This window comes from Megalops cyprinoides, chromosome 2, assembly GCF_013368585.1.
Source record: "Megalops cyprinoides isolate fMegCyp1 chromosome 2, fMegCyp1.pri, whole genome shotgun sequence".
Lineage (NCBI taxonomy): Eukaryota > Metazoa > Chordata > Actinopteri > Elopiformes > Megalopidae > Megalops > Megalops cyprinoides.
This window is the reverse complement of record NC_050584.1, coordinates 39,900,270-39,916,521: the sequence shown is the minus strand read 5'-3', so window position 1 is coordinate 39,916,521 and position 16,252 is coordinate 39,900,270. Positions and strand designations below refer to the sequence as shown.

General features: G+C 41.7%; 1 protein-coding gene across 1 annotated transcript; it reads right to left on the bottom strand.

Moving 5' to 3' along the window:
• Positions 1 to 1,842: 1,842 nt before the first annotated feature.
• On the bottom strand, positions 1,843 to 4,272 carry s1pr3a (sphingosine-1-phosphate receptor 3a). The gene is made up of 2 exons (XM_036522051.1): positions 4,037 to 4,272; positions 1,843 to 3,392 (listed from the first exon to the last, which is right to left on the bottom strand). The coding sequence occupies exon 2, from the start codon at positions 3,279 to 3,281 to the stop codon at positions 2,079 to 2,081; it is 1,203 nt and encodes a 400-aa protein (XP_036377944.1). The 5' UTR covers positions 3,282 to 3,392; positions 4,037 to 4,272; the 3' UTR covers positions 1,843 to 2,078.
• Positions 4,273 to 16,252: the final 11,980 nt, after the last annotated feature.

Below are 16,252 nucleotides of genomic sequence, written 5' to 3'. Positions count from 1 at the left end.
ACAATGAGAGCTTCTCCCTTTCACCACTAGGTGGAAGCATTGGGTTTACACCCACCACCGTGTTTTTAACAATATCCAACATTTGTTTAATATATCACATAGGCCCTGTGAATGTAAACCAAAAGCACAATAAGATGACACCTGGTCTACTACCTGGGAAATAAATTAAATTAGAGAGGAGAGGACATAAGTCTAGGATCAAATGTGCATTGAAAACAACCTGTGTGTCTCTTCATATCTACATATCACGTCAAACTGAACTGGTTCACTTCTAAAGTTCGATATTCAAGGTTTTAAATACACATTGCAATTGCAGATGGGTAATAAATCTTGCATAGCATCAAGACAGGAGAAAGTAAAAATAATGCATACAAATGAATTCATGACCATACAGTGGAAACAGGTGTTGTACCGTCATACTGTCACAATGTAATAAACACGACCTGCTTCCTATATATGTTCACATACATCAAAACTATACACACAGCTCATTAAAGTGACTGAACATCCTGACCAGTAAACAAAGTCATGACTCAAGAAGCAGTTTTATTGGTCTGTGTAGTGATTTAGCTGGAGTCTATCTGGTAGTAGTCATACCACACAAAGTGAAGCATGACATACCCCTATATCTACAAGTATAATTTAACAAATCACATCAAACAACATGTATGCTACACACAGTCATGTGTTTGTGTGTAGGTGACATTACAAACTTTAGATTGTTAGAAAAGATTTGTTTTTTTAGCAGTACGTTCAGCAATCATTACCATGGCCGTAACCAGGGTTTGAAAAATAGTCAGGGTGGGGGGGGGAGTTTTGTCAAAATTACACATATAAACATTACATACATAGAAACCTTAGCTAGCTATAAAAATAAAAGAAAAATGCTTGAGAGTAACACCATTACATGCTAACGTTTCATGCCATTGCCTTTACTCCAGACGCTGTACCAGGTTACTGCTTTGAACGTTTCTTACAGATAATGGCATAATGATCATTGCTTTGTCTTACTGAATGGTATGCTGCCAGTTCACACACAAGCCTCCTGCTGCTGCCAACATGCGTAAATTCCATTTGCTGCTGTCAGTGGAAGTGCTGATGATGCAAGGGGCTGCGCTTGCGCCCTCTCTCACTCTCACAACTCTCACACACAGGGGACACTAAATAACAATTCTAAACTTAAGCATGCAATCGTCTCAGAGGAGAAGTTGTCAACCACTGATTTTTTATCCAGTTGTATTTAGCTTTATTTTTAGCTCTAAAAAAATTAACAATGTCCGGACCTCGGTGACCTCATAGCTGGTTACGGGTATGATCATTACCATCTACTAATGATAAAAAATCACCACAATCCATCTTATTGTTGTGCTACTTTTAGGCATCAAATACCAGTCAACAAAAAATTTAGGTAATAGTGAAAAAATGTTATTCATCATAAAATAAATATGCTGTTTTATAGGAAGGTGGGTAGAATATTTAGAGATACAATGCTATCAAACTTTTACATTACATATGTACACTTATGCTTATAACTTTATTTTACAAACCTCACCTATTCTGTCGTTCACAAAAACAAAGGTTCTCATATATTTTTTTTACTTGCTATCCATATGTTGTAAGGTATATAGGAGCAAGCCAAATGTATTTTCATCATACTGATATATAGGAAGGCAGACTGTAGAATATCTTACAGAATGAAGAAAATCAATTAATTAGTCTTTAGAGCACTTAACAGAAGTGTTTTTTCCACCTCTGAAAAGGGAACAATGTACCCTACCACTTACCAGTCCTTAAATTGGCTTAGTGAGAGTTTTGAGTGAATCCTTTACAGGCTCTGAGGCGAAAGAGCTGTCTGCCCTTGCTGAGGATTCAGTTATATGCACTTGTGTCTCAAAGTCTCTGTTGTGGAAGTGGTTATCTTAACAGCAAATGCAGGGATGTCACTGGATGTGTGTCCTCAGGGGTGTAGATCTGGAATCTGGGCGTACCAGTATGAGGGAGCCCCTGGGTTAGAGCACTGAGATTATTCCAGAACAGGGCAGATGAGCAGAGATGCAGCATCAGACTGTGTCATGATGTCAGAACTTTCCCAGTGAGGGGAGCGCCCCCGCCTTAACCAGGACCGCAGAGAACAGGTCAGCAGGGCCAGAGGGGTGTGAGGGCGTGGGGGCGGGAGGGTCAGCCCGCTGGTGGCTGGAACTCAAGGGAGTTGGTATCTTACCCTTGGTGGGCGGCCCCCGGGCTGCCCCTGTCACCCCACTCCCACTGCCGCCGATGCTGGACTTACTGTTCTCCACCGTGGGGATGACCGTGCCCAGGTGGGGGGCGGCTGCATTGGCAGGCGGGGAGTCTAGGTGCGGCTGGCAGCAGCACAGCAGGCGGAAGAAGGCGGCCCTCATCTCCCGGCTGGACAGGGTGTAGATGAGGGGGTTGAGGGCCGAGTTGAGCACGGCCAGGGCGATGAACCAGTCCACCTGGTACAGCACAGGGCAGCGCGTCGGGCTGCAGCCCACATCCAGGAGCAGCAGCAGGAAGAGGGGCGCCCAGCACACCACAAATACGCCCAGCACGATGACCACAGTGCGCAGCAAGGCCAGCGAGCGCTCCGAGGGCCGGCTGCTCACCCGTCTCCCGCTCGACGTCACCAGCTGGTAGATGCGGATGTAGAGGATGACGATGGCCACCAGCAGGCCGGTGAAGACGCTGATGCAGAAAGCCACATATTTCTTGTCGTATAGGGGCAGCACGGTGGAGCAGGAGGACAGCTGGTTCCGGCAGTTCCAGCCGAGGCTAGGCAGAGCGCCAAGCAGCACTGACACCGCCCAGCATGCCCCCAGCAGCCCCAGCAGCCGACCCCGCCCCGCCACCTTGCAGGGCCGCAGGCGGACCATCGTCATGTGACGCTCGATGCCAATGGCGAGCAGGCTGAAGGTGGAGGCGCTGAGGGCCACGAACATGCTTCCCTCACGCGCCAGCCACTGAGCCGGCTTGAGGTAGAAGGTGCGGCTGCCCGAGGTGAAGATGTTGACCACGTAGGCCACGCCGGCCAGCAGGTCGGACAGTGCCAGGTTGCCAATGAGGACGTACATGCGGTTGTGGAAGCGCTTATTCCTCCACAGGGCCAGCAACACAGTGACGTTCTCCAGCACGATGAGCACGCAGATCATCAGCAGCAGGGCCGTCTTACAGGCCCCGCTGCTCCGCGGACGCCCCCATTTCCCCGAGTGGTTGTAGTGCTTGACAATCTCCATGTCCATCCCGTCCAGCACCACATGCTCCATCCTGCCTGAAGTTCCTGTTTCACACACCAGAGGGCGGCGTAGGACGGGTGACTGTTAGTTGCTGAGCCCTTCTATCCAGCACTGGCGGCATCATCAAGTCTAGACTGGGACCTTCCAGAAAATATTAGCAACACATGTAATCATAACACAACGGAAGGATGATTGAACCAGCCCCTTTTTACACTAAAATCCTCTTACTTTTACCGTTTATGTTTGCTAAAGGGTCATACATTTTTGTACCACAAAACATTATCTTAAAGATAAGACACTCCATATGCGGGTAAATGACTATCAGGGTTTTTATTTTCGAAATAATCTTTAACAGCTTGTTTTGACCCTCGTTCCTCTTGCAGTCCCAAATGCCATGTATATAGCTTAAATATTTAAAGTAAGTATTTCATGATAAAGCAAGAATATATATATATATATATATATATCACAAAGCTGAATGTACTTTTATCGATTGAAACATGTGCTCATATTTAAAATAAATTAAATATGATTGAGGAATTTCAAACTAAAGGGCTGAGACTAACTTTGCTTCCTTGATCTTGGCAAATATTAAGCATCAGTACAATGCAGTTTTCCCTTGGTAACTGCGTGCGTCTGCCCAGCCAGCAAAGAATGGTATGATAAATGCTCAAACCGTTGTGATCAGAAACGATCAAAATTAAAATTACTGAAGCCAATACCCTGTAAACACATTGCATCACACACACGAACATTTCATTGACATGTTTAGAGCGGTGACATACCTGTAACACACCTGGAGAGTCGGATTTTACATTCTGACAACACAGACGAACACAGTCTGGGTAAGGTACGCTGTCCCAGAACGGGTATGACTAGTATCCCACTGTGAATTTTATCAACACATCAATTTGTTCTTCCTTTTTCCTAGACCATTGGATGCTTGTCTTACTTTCCCACACTCGGTCTAGTTTGTCTGTTTATATAGGTCCGATGCTGCCACCACTCTGCTTTCCCCGTTCTTTCCTAAACTTTGAAGACTTCTCTCTTATTGAGGAAAATTTCGTCCCAGTTAGTCCGACCCTCTTTCCCCAGCGTTGGTTGGGGCGGTTCACTCTACGTGAATCACCCTCTCCAATCATGAGTTACTAACTGTCCCCTGAAGGCAGGATCTCTCACCCCAAACCTTTGGAACGTCATATTGGTAACGTCATGTCATATAAAGGTTCGGGTGCAGTGTAGAGCGGTAGAAACGGGTAACAATTTGACACAATAAGTTAATATACTGAAACCTTTTACTGGAGCTTTGTTAAGATACGTTAATATTTGAAACAACCGTATGCTTTTAGTAACACGGTAGTCCAATTGTGTTGTAAAAGGTAATAGTTCACAATGTCCCGTTTCTCTCCCCAGCATAAAAGAGCAACCACTGTCTTGAGCTGATAAAGGTGACTGGTTGGAGGTTGTCGCTGCATTGTATTATCATTGCAATTGTATTCATTATCTAAAATAAACACAAAATCGCATCCTTCCTACAAAACGTAAAGTTACTCACTTACTACTTATTCTATGCAAGTCAGTAGAAATACTTTAAAAACAGGTTTGTCATTAAAATCGCTGATATCAAAATGAAGCCAGATTACCCTAACCAACCTGGACGACGTTGCCTCACAGAGACTAAACAAGATATATCCCAAAGCAAATTTAAACAATGTTTCCTAAATTGTTGCTGTAGCTTGTTGTCCTGTGCTTTTTCGTCTTACCATCTAAAGAGGGTGAGGTCTTACAATACTTATGTCATGTGCATTTGCAAAATTTGGGAGGAAAAACTAAAAACACTAATAAAACAAGTGGTACAAATATGATGTATTTAAAGTAGTGCTGTCATTTTAAGCAATTATAAGTACGGTAGGTAGGAGATAACAACCGGACAACAAGAAAGGATTATGACATGGTTTTGTTCTTGTATGGCGTAGTAGCACCTTATATATATATACAGACACGTGGGCTACATATGTACTGGTAATTCTTCAATTTCAACAACTGAACTTTACTGTATGTGAAATTGTGGTTAACACGATCATGTTACACTACGAATAAAGCAATGCACAAGCAAACACACATAAATCTGTTTCTTGAGGGTTACTATTTCACCTGCAGCATATGACATGAGTGGAAAAGATATATTATGCTGTCACAGTTTGGCACATTCATGAGAGAGTTCACAAATACAGAATGTGGAAAAGGGGCATACATATGCAGATGGTTTTCTGCCATTTAAGTGCAGGTCATTGCTGTATAATATAACCTAATTTTGTACTGTGGCAGTGTGTTAGCAACTTGCAATAAAGCACAGACATATTATAACTGGATGCATTCAGCAGCACATCATATGAATGGAGATGTTTTGGTTGTGCACCCTTACTGCCTTTTGGCATTTGAGACTTGGATGTGACACACGGAAACCATATTCTCTTGCGATGGTAAGATGAAAAATGCATGACAGGATTTAGGAAACATTAGCGCCAGAATGTTTTAGAATGGTGCTTAATCGTCCAATTTGTGGGAGGTCATTTGACCAGGATTATTTAATGTTTTAGCTTGACCTGATTTAAATCAACAAATTCGATGGAAATAATGGCAGACCTATTTTTGCAAGTATTGCACTGACTTAAAGAGAACAAGCGCTTGGTATGGCATTTTTGTATGATGAAAACTTTTTTGTGATGCAATTTATATTGGCATTGCATATGTTGGGCTAGAATGCTCTGCAGATGAATTGCTAGCGTGTAATACAGAAGAATTCTGACGATATTGTTTGTCAATGAGAGTGTTAAGTCATGTGATCCAGTACATTTTTACACATTACTATCACGCTAGCTAGCCAGTTACCAATTTAGCTAGCTGTCTGAAAATAAAATGAACTAGTGTTAAGGAAAGCCTTCTCCTGTTCACCAGAATTGTTCGTGTTTGATGTATTTAATTGTTGGTTGTATTGTTAAATTGTTTAATTGTGAACTGAGGAACCTCTGTTCTCAGTTTTCCATATGTCAAATAACAGAACATCAGCTTCATCTTCAAGGTCTAGGTGCTGCTAGGGAGCGAGACTCCTTGAGCAATTTGGCTGCATCTGCTGTCTGGCCAGTTTGGTTTGTTGTATTTTTAAAGTAGATTATTTGGTTTTGGTACAATGGCTCCTTTTTGTGATGCCTTGGCCAGTATTGTAACACTAGAAGCTGAATTGGTTGTATCAACCTCATTTTCAAATGAGGTTGATATACAATCTGGCTAGGAAACTCAATTTTCTAAATTATTAGCTATCTTGTTGTTTGGTTGATTGTCAATGTTTTGCTTTGGTTAAGGAACTAGTTAACTGCATGCAAATAAGATAGCTAGCTAGCTGTAGAGCAAGAGTAATTAATTGTCAGCCTTATGTTTTCCCTGGTTGGCTAACCGCCTGAATGGTCAAGCTGAAGCTAGGTAGCTAATGTTATCAGATTTCAGTGAGCTTTATGTTGCTAGAAGGCAAGCTAACTAGTTAAGGAACTAACTAGCTTGTTTTCCTGCATCTAAATCCAATACTATCATTTTACACCCGTTTTGAGTAAAATTATGAAGAATGTCCCAACATTGCCTTTGTGTTTGCACTGAACTCTGGCATTAATACAGTTAATGTAATACTTGAGTTCTCTGTCTCATTCACAGGGTCAATGTCCTTGCCCTATGCCTATTTATGTATGTTGACGGGCACACATTAACATCAAATAGGATTATTTATTAAATATAACCAGTGTTTAATATTTGGTGGCTTTCTAGTTTTATGAAGTATGTGTACAATCATACAACTGTTAAAAACTCCCCCTCTGTATACCATTGGACCATAACTATGATATATCAAACTTTTCTAAGGGAAACTACCAAGAAATTAATAGCGTGTCAGCACATCTTTGTCATTAATGACTGCTTAAATGCATGACCGAAGACAGTCTCCTAACTGCTAGTAGACAAATGGTGGTATTGTGCTTCGCTCCTCCTTTAAAGCCTTAGTAAGCTCCACTGCTGAAGAGGGCTGTCCGGTCATTGCCCCAGCTGTGTTCCAGTTCACTCCAGAGATGCGGTCCGGTTGAGGTCGGGATTCTCTGCTGCCCCTTGCAATGTTCAGATGTTACTCTCTTCAGACTACTTGTAGTCACACCCATTTTCCTGCCATCAGATGCAGTTTCCAATGAATTTTGGTGGTGTGGTGTAATATTATGACCTTTGAATTCTCACTTCTGTATGCAGCATATTTATTGGGCCATTTTACCTGATCTTAACTTAACTTAACTAAATAACTAATGATATTATTACAGCTAAAGCAGCTGATCTTTTGCATATACTGTGTTTGTTGTCACTGCTCATCATCTGAAATGGTGGTTGGTTGGTTGTTGTTAAGGCTTGTGAGCTTGAAATAGATTGAGCAATTAATAATTATAGATAGAATAATTGTTTGACCCCCCTTTTAAGCATGTTATGTGATTAACAAAGGTTCCAGATCTCCCAGTTGATCAGTTGATTCCATTCTACTTCATTGTAGCTAATGTTTTATTCTTTGTAAATATTCTGCACTTCACACAAATATTTTAATGTTAACAAAAAGATTATCTGATGAAGATGCTTAGTCAAAATCTGCTACAGGTCTTTCATGATGATGACATCATTTTTGAGAGTTTTTAGTATTTTTGTCTTGTGTGGGAGTACCTTGGTATTTTCTATTGTGCATAAGCCATACAAAATCAGAATGAAGATTCGAAGCATTCAGAATAAGACATAGGCAGAAACATATTTAATAAGCACTTAGTTCATTTTCTGATTTAGTCACTTTGTTTTTGATGAATCCTTGACAGGCCCTGAGGAGACATACAGTAGCTACTGCCTGACCTTTCCAAGAACTCAGTTATGCACTTGTGTCTCAAAGTGCTGCAGTTTCTGTCTGATGTGGAAGTGGTTTTTTCACAGCAGACAGTGGTTGTGGGTCACTTGAGCTGCCCTTGGTGTGGATCTAGTATGTCATGAGGATGTACCTGTATGAGTAAGCGTCTTGGTTACAACAATGACAGTAGTCCAAAATAGAGGACATGAGGAAAGTGGACCGGTGTAGCATCAGAATGTGCCACGATGTAGTGATTTTACTTTGTTTTGCTAAGGTGAAACAGTGCATTATGGACATTGTATTTTTTCTGACATGTCTGTGGTTCACCATTAAACACACATAAAATTTAAATTGACAGATTTAAAAAAACTACAAATCTCGGTCAAAAATAAAAACCATAAATCACTATGTCACTGAGAGGTGCTCAAAAAATCCAAATAAAACCCCTGGAGAATGGTAGTGTTGTGTCAGCTATATTTTTGTGTGCATAGAGTATGTATGTGTGCATGAATGTTAGTATGAATAAATGTGTGCTTGTATATTCACAGTTATGTATATTTTCTGTCCTGTCCAAGGATAGGTATGTGTCATTCAGTGTCACAGAGAAGGTTTAAGTGTTTTTTTAGTTCTGTACTGTGGAGGCAGTTTTTGTCACAATCACATGGTTCCATTTAAATAACGTCCTTCCCCTGCATGTGTAGGAATACCTACTTTGCATGTTAGCAGATTTATGGCATGCCTTTGCATAAGTAAGTCATGTCATGTTGCTTTTTGTATATGTTGCTCTCACATGTCTGCTCCTTCTTCAGCTAAAAAATATGAAATAGAATACAGGCACATGCAGAGCGCCTTCCATATTTCATCATACCCTTGATTAAATTGGAACAAACAATATAACAGAAAATGCAGTGCATATTTTCTTCTGTTTAAACATTTGTAAATATTAATTAATCTCAACAGCATTGTACAAGCAGTCATATTTTTTAAGGATAATATTATTCACGAATATATTGAGATTTTCAGTTGATCAAAAAGGTTGATGAGTTTTTCCTTTCGGCTTATTAACCGGTAGGTTAATCGGATCTTTTTTTGAAGGTTAGCCATGCTGTCATCCTTTTTATTTGGACACTAAATTCTAAACAAAAAAAATCATTGATTTGATTGGAGTGCAGAGACATAAAAAAACAGTATTGCAGTACCATTTGCTGGAATGAATGAACCAGCAAGAATGATACAGTAAACCAATTTATTAACTGGCTAAAGAGACTACTTTGTAATGAATAATTTTTCTTTTCATTTTGAAACAACAACTGATGTACAAATAATTGCTGCTCCCATTGTATGTAATTGTATAATAATTGTGGCCAGCATAGAGAGATAAAAATCGTGATATAATACCTTGTGTTGCACATTGTAATGTTACAATGTAATTTTAAGCACGTCCTTGATCCATGATGTTTCATGACATCTTATCCTGCCCCTAGGGACCTATGTGTCCTCCTCCCAAGCTGGCTCTGGGATTGAAGTTGCCTGACTGAAAGACAAAGACTTTATGCAGTACGCAGCTTCATGCCTTCTTACTGCAGTAACTGGCTTTTTACTTAAGTCTTTAAAGAGTTTTAGCATTGGTTTGGGTAAAACCTCTGACTAGAAATGTTGGTGTTTCCTGAAAATGTTGGTGTTTACTGTATTTTGAAAACCAGACACAGCTAAAGGAAGAAAGTTATTAAACTGCGAAACAGAACGTTCTTTTTAAGACTTGTATGCATATAAATGTTATTGTCACGGTCGCTATCTTTATTCCCATCAATACTAATGTCAGCACAATTCAGAATATTTAAGATTTTACACAAAAACAAAATTGACATGTTAGTGTGATCTTTTTGACGTATTACTTGTCAGAGGCTGTATTTTCTTAGCTGTCAGGTCCAGAAAAGATGACTTGCATTGCTTCATATCCACCCTTCTTTCATTCCTTTCTGTTTTTCATGTTCAGATGAGGAATGATTTTTTTCCTTCTTATGCCCTTCCTGTGTGTGGGATAGGTCATTCCTCTCCCATTGCGCCATTCCAGGATGGACAAGGACAGTACACACAGACACACATGCACACACACACTCAGTCACTTAGAGACAAGAGTCCCTTCCCTGGTAACACGACACGGCATGCGAGGTGACTTCAGTTCAAACGAACAGAATGACCAAAATGGGAGAGGGAAAAAACGGGTAAAGAAGAGAAAGCTGAACTTTGAAGCTGTGGAACTTAGGGCTGAACCCCCCCCCCCCCCCCCCCCCCCGCAACTTCCCACCGTGTATTTACAGTATGGGCAGCACATTCTCCTAGTATTCCCAGAGGAAAATGGGCCATTTTATGAGGAACTGCTTGAAGGCACACCAGCATAAAACACTCAGGGAAAATAAACAAGCTAGGCTGCTATCACATCCCATTGTGTGGCTTACGAGCTGTTACAGCTGCTCTTGAGTCTGCCCGACTGTTTCCACACTGTCACCCTCCTGATTAAAACACCCATAAACAAAGCATGGGAGAGAGAGAGAAAGGGGGAGGCTTTGGTTTTTCTCACCAGACTGTCAGCGAGTGTGAGGACTAACAGGCGGCCTTGCCCCACTCACACACGTCAGGCCTGACCCAAGCAGATTAATGGATATGGCCCGTCTCTGTTTACTCTACCCTGACCAACAGAGACGCGCAGACATTCTGAAAATGATTCATAACAGAACTAAAACACACAACTGAAGTTGTGGTGTTGTTAACATTCTGATGTCCTGCCTGCTTGGTGAAACTGGGAAAGAGAGAAACCAGTTGTGAGCGATCAGAGCCTTTGGGGACCTCGAGTCCCAATCTTGTTCATTTCTGGAGCTTGTGCATTGATCCGCCTGCACAAGGAGGTCAAGTCCGTGTCACTCTGAGTTCTCTGAGGAAATGGCACAGTTGATTATGTGTGTGTGTGTGTGTGTGTGTATATATGTGTGTGTGTGTGTGTGTGTGTGTGTGTGTGTGTGTGTGTGTGTGTATGTGTGTGTGCGTGTGTGTGTGTGTGTGTGTGTGTGTGTGTGTGTGTCTGTGTATGTGTGTGTGTGTGTGTGTGTGTGTGTGTGTGTGTGTGTGTGTGTGTGTGTGATATGAGTCAGGGATAGCTGACCCAGGACTGATAGTTTTGGCGGTGAGTTAGCTCATTTGGAATTTATAGTTCAGTGGGAACTTGGGGGGCGGGGGAAAGGGGGGGGTGCCTCTGGGGTTTTCACCTTTCTTCTCCTAATCCTTCCCCCTCTGCCTGCTCTCCTTTACCAGCCTCCTCTACACGTCCTCTTCTACATGTTAACCAGCCTCATCTATAGCTCCGAGTTCAGGCCCTCGTCCTCTCACACCTGGCCTACTGCAGCTCCCTCTTTGCTTGCCTTCCTGTGTGTGCAATCAAATCTCTACAACTAATCTAAAATGCAGCTGCATGACTTGTCTACAATCTCCCTAAATGTAGTCAAGTTAATCCCCTCCTCATCTCGCTTCACTAGCTTCCAGTTATCGCCTGCATCATGTTCAAAACCTTGGTGTTGCATACAGGACAGTGACTGGGACAGCCCCCTCATACTCATGACCCCTCTTCAAACCCTATGTTCCCTCAAGATCACTGCACTCTGCAGCAGTGGGGCAACTGGCTGTCCTGACCCGACGGGGTCGCACTTCTCAGACATGTTCCCTGTCTGTACTGGTCCCTCAGTGGTGGATTGAACTCCTCATGGGGTTAGGACAGTGGAATCACTGGCCATCTTTTGACATAGACTGAAGACCCATCTTTTCAGACTGCATCTCAGTTCCACTTCTATCCCCACCCCCTAACACCTGCTACTTCTTGCATTTCATGTTAATTTTATGTGTAGTATTATGATGTATTATGAATTTGTGTTTTAGGGACTGTTGGATTGTAGTATAATTGGCTTTTGTCAAAAGTGTACAAGTTAACTTGTGGTAGGGCTTAAATAGTGTTATGCTCACACTCACTCTGGGACAACTCTCTGGGAGTGTTGTGAGCCTGGTCTGACACTGTTGCTCGTTTAACGGATACACTCATTGAATGGATATGCTTATGTTCTACTGTGATGGAAGTCGCTCTGGATAAGAGCATCTGTTAAATGCATGTAATGTGATGTAATGTTTTGAAGCAGCTCAAGGAGAAAGAGTTGTGATGTCCTCGTGTGTACGGTACACATCCCTAACATGGTAAGTTCCCCATCAGAATCCTTCATTATTGCTTTTTTCTTTACAGTTCATTAAGTGAATGTCTACAAGACCCAGTAGCCATTGGACTTGCACAACACTGTGATACCGCTTACAATAAAGCTTGAATTGGCCGAAAATGGAAAAAACTGAAGGAGCTGGAACTGGATGACAGTGAAGAACACCACTTTTATAGTGTACTGTAAGCTGCATATCTATCCCATTTTTCTCTGACTGGTGTCTCAGTGGCTGGGGAGGTGGGCCATTGTGCCTAGAGGGTCCAGATGGCAGGTTGTGTGGGAGGACATTTGTGCTTTGCCCCAGAGACGACTGCTTTATGTGGGATGGCCCCAGGTAAAAAAAGCCAAGCTAAAGAGCTAAAAAAACAGAGTTACTTCAGGAAAACAAAATTCTACACAGTTTTTTAAGTTGAAAAACTACATATACCAGTACATGCACTCCTGTAAGTAAAGTTGTGTGTGTGCATGCATGACGGAGTGTGTGCGTTTATGTGTGTAGCCTGCTGTGTGAATCTATAAAGTTAATATGAACTTTGATGATCACCAAACAAGCTGTGTGTGAGAAAGACAAAAAAAAGTTTAACAAAAACATACACAGACATAAAATTTTAAAATCACAAAACAAAACTATACAAAAAAGCACAGTGCATATTTTCACATCTGTTCAACACAGCCATGAGATCAAGAACTCTTACAGATTTCTTTTGCTTACTGATTTAATTCTAAATGTATCCTTATTTATGTGCCACGTTTTACTAAAACCAGACCCCTGTTCCAACTGACTTTGATACAAAACAAAAGAGTAGAAAAGTCCCATTCTCTGTACCTTATTTTATGTGGTATTTACAGACCATTTTGACCAGACTTCAGCTAGGATAAAGACAGATTGTATGTGTCTGGCAGAGGATCAGGAGAAAGACCACAGTGAAAGAGGGATGAAAGTAAGGACAGATAGTGTGATGGAAAAAATGAAGGAAGAGGACGAGTAAAGAGGGGAACAAACAGGAAGAAATGAAAATAGGGAAAACTGCCGTACAAGGAGTGGATTTGAGGACAGATGATAGAAAGGGCTTGGAAAATGGGAGGTGCAGGGGAAATGATGGAGGTGTTTGGTTGAGGGTGAGGAGTGGTTGAGAGATGATATTTTTTAAATAAAAAATGATAAAAATATATAAAGCAAAACTCTAAAATGATACAAAATGCTTGTTATCATAGTGATACTTTCAAAATATGTTCATAGATAGTATCATCTGTGCAATGCCATTATCAATTTTTTTTCTTGTAATAGGCACACTACATTTGCTGGCTTTAATTTATTTTCCTTATGGTCACTGTTTAATCACTAAATAAAGTTCTGGCCTTTGCCTCTCCAAACAACTTAAAAATAACTTGGATCTCAGTCATGTAAATAACCCAGTCCTTTGATTCTGCCAGATTCACTTGGGCTGTTTGGCTGATATCCGGCAGAGTTTGCATAATCCAGACCTCTTTGTGTGTGAGAATGTAGCTTTATATAGCTATAGTGGTGTGCATGTGGATGCATGTATGTGTGTGTGTGTGTGTGTGTGTGTGTGTGTGTGTGTGCGCAAGTATGCGTGTATGTCAGTAAAACCAACTGTTGCATATGTGAGTATGCATCTTTGTCTTCAAGCCTCATACCTTAAATGTGTGTTTGTTTTTACTGAATGTGTCTGATTGAATGTCCACAGTTCCTGCCTTTGAACAAGAAAAACACAACCCAAGGTCCTATTCACCAAGACACTCCCTGTTTAATTGGATTTAATATACTCTATTCAAATGTGTAAGAGATGAGTACATGTCACTGTTTACAGCATTGCTTTAGCAACATCTCTACACATTGCCCTGAAACCACAAGGGTCTCTATGCAGCCAGACGAGTGACTCGCTTCATCCCCCTGTGCTGCTCTGTGGGAGAAATTAAATCTGGCCGCCTACATACTAATGTCATTGGGCTGGGGTCAGAGAGTTGTGTCCCGGGAGAGTGTGTGGAATGCTCAAGTGTTTCTTTGTGTGTGTCCCCATCTGGTCCCATTCTCACGTCCCCTGAACCCCCACTGTCTGGCTCAGTGCACATCTGGGTACTCAGAACAACCTCAGAAACATCTGGATTACTGTGTCATCGGCCCAGACCTGCCAGTGAAGTCAGTCAGTGTCAGAAAATGTCTGTCAGCTGCCCACTGCCATATTCACTCACCACCTTTCTCCTGTTGCTGTACTGTTGCCATTCTCAGACTCTTTGCTGTTGGAATAATAAGCTTTTCTTTATGACGTACTGCTCTCCTTTGCCACTTTTTTGGGAATCTAATGCAGAATCATCCCTTTCCCCTTTTTAGAGTTCCGTTACACACTCCTGTTCAGGATTTGTATTTTCATGGGATCAGAGTTTTGTTGTTAATTTCAGCACTCCTCCTGATGATTCTAAAATTAGGCCTTTGCTCTCTGTGTAGTGCACTAGTTTTGGTGTCAGCTATTTGGTGGAGTGTTCCCATTCAAAGACAACTAAGTAATATCCTATGTAGTGTACTGTAACTATCCCAGAATGCACTGCATAACGTCATTACACAGTCATCAAGCTCATACAGATCGGCTGTCTGGACACTGAAAGTGAAAATCAAATGCCTCAGTCTTTAAAAACGTAATAAAAATGAAAAAACCTTGAATGTCTTGGTTGTACAAGTTGCATACCCTTAAAGTAGTACTTAGTGGAAGCACCCTTTGCTTTGATAACTGCAGTGAGTCTGTTTGGATAAGTCTCCACCAACTTTGAGTTCACTTAAACTGCAGGACCGCAATTATGCGCTGACTGCTTATGAACAGCTTTCTTCAGGTCAGTCCAAAGATTTATCACAGGCTTGAGGTCAGGGCTCTGGGCCATTCCAGGACATTGATTTTCCTTTTTTTTCAGCCGTTCCATTGTGGATTTGGCTGAGTAATTTGGGTCACTGTCATACTGAAAGGTGAAGTTCTTTCACATCTTCAGCTTTTTTGCAGAGGGTAGCAGGTTTTTCTTTTTTCTAAAATCCTTTGGTATTTTGCACTATTAATTTTCCCCTCTATCCTCACCAGAGTTCCTGTTCCTGCCCAAGAGAAACAGGGGGTCTCTGTCAGTGACTCTGAGGGGTATGTGAATGGGGCTATGTCCAGGCTGCCGACTGCAGGGTGAGACTCCACATAAAGGCAGAGATACAGATCTGCAGAGGTGGCACACGCTGTGCTGATCCAGCGACTGCCTGCCGCTCAAGAACAAGACAGCTGGGCTGTCCAGCTGGGCCCCCCCAAAGCTCTCTGGCTCCAGATTCAAGCCTGCATCACTTTCCACACCGTGAACTAAATACACAGTTCACAATCCATTATTCAAGCCCGTAGTGCTGCCGTGATGGTATCCACCAAAACAGGACTGCTGGAAAAAACCCTTTGAAACCTTTCAGAGGTTAACATGCTTTCTCTACGATCAACCTTTTCATTTCCATACTTCTCATGAATACAAAATTATATGCTGCATGCGCCATTGTGACAGAGATGATTTGAATATATCATTTGTGTTTTTGAGATTCAACAATATGCATTATTCAAATAGGATTCTGCTGAAAGTCTACAGTTTGATGTTGTTTATTAGGATGAAATATTTAGAGGCAAAGCAGAATATAAGACAGCAGGGCACTTCACCATTTCAGTATGTCTAATTTTTACAGAGAAAGCTCCTCTTTCTTCTCTGAAGCAGGCAAATTTCTATGGTCCTTTCCCAGAGAAAATAGAACAACCTTGGAGAACAAATTTGAGAAAAAATGATACAACAGCTGCCTAATTAGAACTAAA

Excerpts from the sequence above, each read along its gene's own strand:
- s1pr3a (XM_036522051.1), bottom strand. The coding sequence starts at position 3,281 with ATGGAGCATGTGGTGCTGGACGGGATGGACATGGAGATTGTCAAGCAC.